The following is a 7,500-nucleotide window of genomic DNA, read 5'->3' as shown; positions in this document are numbered from 1 at the left end:
GAATAAGGCTATTGTACATATAATAAGTATGATGCTTTGTTCACCTAAATATTTAAAGGTCTCTCTCTCTCTCTCTCTCTCTCTCTCTCTCTCTCTCTCTCTCTCTCTCTCTCTCTCTCTCTCTCTCTACATTTTCACGTTTGCCATTATGATTGTGGAAGAAAGTTTACATTTGTTAACTTGACAATGAAACTCGGGTAATGTTACTTCAGACGTTTATTGGTGACAAAGTTCTTTCTTGTTTACGACCATCGTTCATATTTGTTAGCTAATTAGTTATCTCCACCAACGAAGTTGTGAGGAGGTTAGGTTTTCGCCCCTGTTTGTACGTTTTTATGTCAGTTTGTTTGTTTGTGAACAACTTTTTGGCCACAATTTTATTTATAGATTAATTTTTATGAGACGTGGAAGGGATTCTATTTTGAAAGTCCTAGGTCAAAGGTCAAGGTCAAGGTTGAGCAAAAGGTCGGCCGAATTAACCCTATCCTTAACCCCCAAAGTTTGCGCACATGATTGCCGCACAGACTTCAAATACACCCTCGGTCTAAATTGATTCTGGGAAAGGCAAGCTTGTTTCGAGGTATAAGCTACTACTTGCTAAGCTACAACTCTAGTTAGAAAAGCAGGATGCTATAAACCCAGGGGCTCCAACAGTGACATTATATCGTCATGCCAGTTGGCCACCATGGTTCATACCTAGAAGATTATAAACGTTGCATCTGGGCGGGGGAGCGACATTCAACAGTTCAAGGGCTAAGTGGTCTTGGTTCGCTCTCTTTATATCTCGCTAAGCTACTCAAAGGTTTACTTACCCATTTAAAGTTCTGTTAAAGACCCTTTCCGCGGTGCAAGTCTAAGATACTTAACAGATAATAAAGTAAAAAGAATTAATGAAAATAAAAATATTTTCCTTAATTCTACTGATTCAACAGTCTTGAATATATTTTTTTTACTTTATAATGGAACTTTTCATATGTATGGTCATGTCCGAACCATTTTTTCATGTAATAATGACATTTTTACATGTGCCCTTCGGCTTATGATATTTTGTCTTTGGATAACTTTCATAAAGGCACGTGTCGTTTTACATTCGCTATTTTAGCATAGGAATTATATATAGCTTTTCTTTGGATTTTTTATAATTCATGTTCATTACTTGTTATTAGCAGTGCTATCGCAGTTGATGTATCTCAGCAATTTCATGTATGAATAATTTTTTTTTTTCGTACTTAAAGTTATTTTTATATCGACACACTCGTGTGTATGCATATATATATATATATATATATATATATATATATATATATATATATATATATATATATATATATATATATATATATATATATATATATATATATATATATATATATATATATATATGTTTGTGTGCGTATGTGTATGTATTCATGTATATAGTAAATATTCATTTATATATTTATATAAATGTATGTAAATATGTATATGTATATATATATATATATATATATATATATATATATATATATATATACAGTATATTTATATATATATATATATTATATATATGCAGTATATTTATATATATGTATATATATATATATATATATATATATATATATATATATGCAGTATATTTATATATATGTATATATATATATATATATATATATATATATATATATATATATATTTAAATATTTATCTACGTATATTTGTTTCTACATGTGTGTATGTATATAATTTATATATATATATATATATATATATATATATATATATATATATATGTATATATATGCATATATATATATATATATATATATATATATATATATATATATATATATATATATATATGTATATATATGCATATATATATATATATATATATATATATATATATATATATATATATATATATATATATATATGTATATACATATACATATACATATACAGGGTATATATTGATATCTTTATCTTTGTATATATCACACACATTGTGCGTGTGTGTTATTTCAATTGAAGTATATATCATTTTAGTAAGAATAATGCTACTACTTTAATGTATCTTTTCACCTTAAAGCCTTGGTTGGCTATATTTTTACAATTAACTTTATGGAAATATTTAACAAAGATTTTCTTTCGTATAGTCCAAAATATTTCAATTTAATGGGAATTTAGATCCCTATTATTATTGGGCTGGAGTATATCATTGTAATCTTCTGTCTCAGGGTTGCACAAAATAATAAGCAAAATTTTACTGTTTAAAATTGATGAAAGCAATATTTGCGTTCTTGGAACATTTCTTTTACTTTTTTTTTTTAAATCATGGATCATTAACTTTATTTTTACTTATTTGGTTTTTGTATATTATGATTATATCACGCTCTTTCTAGATTGCTTGGACTGGAATTCTCTCTTCCTCCGCCCACTCACTTAACATTTGATGGACTCTCTCTCTCTCTCTCTCTCTCTCTCTCTCTCTCTCTCTCTCTCTCTCTCTCTCTCTCTCTCTCTCTCTCTTTCCACTTACCTAATCCAATCCATCTCATGAAATAACGATTTGCATTCTTTGTGTTTGAAATGTTCCAGAAGATATTTTCAATTACCTTTTTACGTGTTTTTTTTTTTTTTTTTTTTCAACTGTCCTGCTTATACCTTAAAGAACTTTTATGAATTCTAATTTTATTCTGTCCTCTTGCATATGCACAGCGCTGATAACCAATGAAGCAGCTTACTTCCGATTGATTAAGAGTGCTGATATTGTCATGGAACAGAGCAGCCATAAGAGAAATCTTAGCATCTTTGTTGTACACTGGATAGCAAAAGTATGGGTGCAAAGGGAGTCTGATGCGTTCCAAAAGAATTCACACAAGCGCTGGTGTCGTGGGAGGGGAGTGTTGGTATGCCTGGCTGTAGGTGCTTCGGAAGGGCCAAATCATTGGGCTAATGTTTCAAAACGTCTTTGTCGGGGAGCAGGAGCCTGGGTCTGTCAATTATGATGGAAATGTCACAGTCGACGCGAGGAGCCATCTATTAACATGGGGATATTGGTACAAGTTCTTCTGTGGCACCTCCCGACATCAGGCATACCAACATGTGGGACGTCAGAGACATATTTCAGTTACTTTAGTACTGTGATCCAAAATGTTTCAAACACATATTTTGTACCGATACTTTTTTTGATTCAGTGTACACCTCGTTCGAAGTTTTGGTACATTTGCCAACTGTGTCAATCATAATGCCAGATATTGCCTCCTGTATTTGCTTCATCCTGACTTGATATATGAATGGTGTACTGATTTGGTGAGGCCATGAATAACTTATAACATTTTCACAATGAAATAGAGTATATACATCTTCATAAATCGTCAACTTGAAAAGTGTATTTTTTTTTTTTTTTTTTTTTTTTCATCCGTATTCTTCTGGTTTTCGTGATAACTTGACTATTTCCTTTTCCAATTTGATTAGTAATTAAGGTTTAGGTTTTAATATTTTTATTTTCCTCTCTTCACCTTTTGAAAACCTATTGAATTTATTTGAATTACTTGAATGTTACCAAATTCATATTTTAATCGTTATTGTAATTTTTATCCGTTTTTTGTAACCACGCCTCTTCTCTCGTAATCATATTTATAATGAAAGATTTTCACCCGTCTATCATCCTCAGAATTAATTACACGCAATTAGTGATAGCATTTATGGCACATATAACCAATGTCATAAACCTCTTAATGATAATTTTCCGAAAGCGTCTTGTATTTCCCCTTTCTTTGTATCTCTTGAACACTGATTGGAGAATTTCGTATCTCTCGAACACTGTTGGGAGTATTTCCTATCTCTCGAACACTGTTGGGAGGATTTCCTATCTCTCGAACACTGTTGGGAGGATTTCCTATCTCTCGAACACTGTTGGGAGGATTTCCTATCTCTCGAACACTGATTGGAGGATTTTGTATCTCTCGAACACTGTTTGGAGGATTTCCTATCTGTCAAACGCTGTTGGGAGGATTTTCTATCTCTCGAACACTGATTGGAGGATTTTGTATCTCTCGAACACTGTTTGGAGGATTTCCTATCTGTTAAACACTGTTGGGAGGATTTCCTATCTCTCAAACACTGTTGGGAGGATTTCCTATCTCTCGAACACTGATTGGAGGATTTTGTATCTCTCGAACACTGTTTGGAGGATTTCCTATCTGTCAAACACTGTTGGGAGGATTTTCTATCTCTCGAACACTGATTGGAGGATTTTGTATCTCTCGAACACTGTTTGGAGGATTTCCTATCTGTCAAACACTGTTGGGAGGATTTCCTATCTCTCGAACACTGATTGGAGGATTTTGTATCTCTCGAACACTGTTTGGAGGATTTCCTATCTGTCAAACACTGTTGGGAGGATTTCCTATCTCTCGAACACTGTTGGGAGGATTTCCTATATCTCGAACACTGATTGGAGGATTTTGTATCTCTCGAACACTGTTTGGAGGATTTCCTATCTGTCAAACACTGTTGGGAGGATTTCCTATCTCTCGAACACTGATTGGAGGATTTTGTATCTCTTGAACACTGTTTGGAGGATTTCCTATCTGTCAAACACTGTTGGGAGGATTTTGTATCTCTCGAACACTGTTGGGAGGATTCCCTATCTCTCGAACACTGACTGGAGGATTTCGTATCTCGGACAATATTGGGAGGATTTCCTATCTCTCGAACACTAATTGGAGAATTTCGTATCTCTCGAACACTGATTGGAGGATTTTGTATATCTTGAACACTGTTTGGAGAATTTCGTTTCTCTCGAACACTGCTTGGAGGATTTTGTATCTCTCGAATACTGTTGGAAGAATTTCATATCTCTCGAGCATTGATTGGAGGATTTCGTATCTCTCAAACACTGATTGGAGGATTTTGTATCTCTCGAACACTGTTTGGAGGATTTCCTATCTGTCAAACACTGTTGGGAGGATTTTCTATCTCTCGAACACTGTTGGGAGGATTTCCTATCTCTCGAACACTGATTGAAGGATTTCGTATCTCTCGGACAATATTGGGAGGATTTCCTATCTCTTGAACACTGATTGGAGGATTTCGTATCTCTCGAACACTTTGGAGGATTCCCTATCTCTCGAACACTGATTGGAGGATTTCGTATCTCTCAATCACTGTTTAGAGAGATTTCGTATCTCTTGAACACTGCTTGGAGGATTTCTTATCTCTCGAATACTGTTGGGAGGATTTCGTGTCTCTCAAACACAGTTTGGAGAATTTTGTATCCCTCGAACACTGATTGGAGAATTTCGTATCTCTCGAACACTGATTGGAGAATTTCGTATCTCTCGAACACTGATTGGAGGATTTTGTATCTCTCGAACACTGTTTTGAGGATTTCGTATCTCTCGAACACTGCTTGGAGGATTTTGTATCTCTCGAATACTGTTGGAAGGGTTTCATATCTCTCGAGCACTGCTTGGAGGATTTCGTATCTCTCAAACACTGATTGGAGGATTTTGTATCTCTCGAACACTGTTTTGAGGATTTCGTATCTCTCGAACACTGCTTGGAGGATTTTGTATCTCTCGAATACTGTTGGGAGGATTTCCTATCTCTCGAACACTGCTTGGAGGATTTCGTATCTCTTAAACACTGATTGGAGGATTTTGTATCTCGAACACTGTTGGGAGGATTTTCTATCTCTCGAACACTGTTGGGAGGATTTTCTATCTCTCGAACACTGTTGGGAGGATTTCCTATCTCTCGAACACTGATTGGAGGATTTCGTATCTCTCAGACAATATTGGGAGGATTTCCTATCTCTCGAACACTGATTGGAGAATTTTGTATCTCTCGAACACTGACTGGAGGATTTTGTATCTCTCGAACACTGTTTTGAGGCTTTCGTATCTCTCGAACACTGCTTGGAGGATTTTGTATCTCTCAAACACTGCTTGGAGGATTTCGTATCTCTCAAACACTGATTGGAGGATTTTGTATCTCTCGAACACTGTTAGGAGGATTTCCTATCTCGAACACTGTTGGGAGGATTTTCTATCTCTCGAACACTGTTGGGAGGATTTCCTATCTCTCGAACACTGTTGGGAGGATTTCCTATCTCTCGAACACTGATTGGAGGATTTCGTATCTCTCAGACAATATTGGGAGGATTTCCTATCTCTCGAACACTGATTGGAGGATTTCGTATCTTTCGAACACTGTTTGGAGGATTTCCTATCTCTCGAACACTGATTGGAGGATTTCGTATCTCTCGAGCACTGTTTGGAGAGATTTCGTATCTCTCGAACACTGCTTGGAGGATTTCGTATCTCTCGAATACGATTAGGAGGATTTCGTGTCTCTCTAACACAGTTTGGAGAATTTTGTGTCTCTCGAACACAGTTTGGAGAATTTTGTGTCTCTCGAACACTGTTGGTAGGATTTTCTATCTCTCGAACACTGTTGGGAGGATTTCCTATCTCTCGAACACTGATTGGAGGATTTCGTATCTCTCAGACAATATTGGGAGGATTTCGTATCTCTCGAACACTGATTGGAGGATTTCGTATCTTTCGAACACTGTTTGGGGGATTTCCTATCTCTCGAACACTGATTGGAGGATTTCGTATCTCTCGAGCACTGTTTGGAGAGATTTCGTATCTCTCGAACACTGCTTGGAGGATTTTGTATCTCTCGAATACTGTTGGGAGGATTTCCTAACTCTCGAACACTGCTTGGAGGATTTCGTATCTCTCAAACACTGATTGGAGGATTTTGTATCTCTCGAACACTGTTGGGAGGATTTCCTATCTCTCGAACACTGTTGGGAGGATTTTCTATCTCTCGAACACTGTTGGGAGGATTTCCTATCTCTCGAACACTGATTGGAGGATTTCGTATCTCTCAGACAATATTGGGAGAATTTCGTATCTCTTGAACACTGATTGGAGAATTTCGTATCTCTCGAACACTGATTGGAGGATTTTGTATCTCTCGAACACTGTTTTGAGGATTTCGTATCTCTCGAACACTGCTTGGAGGATTTTGTATCTCCCGAATACTGTTGGGAGGATTTCCTATCTCTCGAACACTGCTTGGAGGATTTCGTATCTCTCAAACACTGATTGGAGGATATTGTATCTCTCGAACACTGTTTGGAGGATTTCCTATCTCTCGAACACTGTTGGGAGGATTTTCTATCTCTCGAACACTGTTGGGAGGATTTCCTATCTCTCGAACACTGATTGGAGGATTTCGTATCTCTCAGACAATATTGGGAGGATTTCCTATCTTTCGAACACTGATTGGAGGATTTCGTATCTTTCGAACTCTGTTTGGAGGATTTCCTATCTCTCGAACACTGATTGGAGGATTTCGTATCTCTCGAGCACTGTTTGGAGAGATTTCGTATCTCTCGAACACTGCTTGGAGGATTTCGTATCTCTCGAATACGGTTGGGAGGATTTCGTGTCTCTCAAACACAGTTTTGAGAATTTTGTGTCTCTCGAACACAGTTTTGAG

The 7,500-nt window shown here is 36.0% G+C and overlaps 1 protein-coding gene across 1 annotated transcript in view; it reads right to left on the bottom strand.

Annotated features, from left to right (window-relative positions):
• Window positions 1-3,705: 3,705 nt before the first annotated feature.
• Window positions 3,706-7,500, bottom strand: part of LOC137645116 (micronuclear linker histone polyprotein-like) — a 3,964-nt gene continuing 169 nt past the window's right edge. Inside the window, exons 1-4 of the mRNA XM_068377952.1 lie at window positions 7,460-7,500; window positions 6,588-7,369; window positions 5,213-5,749; window positions 3,706-4,822 (exon numbers count right to left, since the gene is read on the bottom strand). The exon at window positions 7,460-7,500 is cut by the window's right edge and continues 169 nt beyond it. Of these exons, the coding sequence (XP_068234053.1) occupies window positions 3,706-4,822; window positions 5,213-5,749; window positions 6,588-7,369; window positions 7,460-7,500 (2,477 nt within the window). The remainder of the gene's footprint in view (window positions 4,823-5,212; window positions 5,750-6,587; window positions 7,370-7,459) is intronic.

Source organism: Palaemon carinicauda, chromosome 8, assembly GCF_036898095.1.
Source record: "Palaemon carinicauda isolate YSFRI2023 chromosome 8, ASM3689809v2, whole genome shotgun sequence".
NCBI lineage: Eukaryota > Metazoa > Arthropoda > Malacostraca > Decapoda > Palaemonidae > Palaemon > Palaemon carinicauda.
This window is presented reverse-complemented; position numbering and strand designations above follow the sequence as displayed.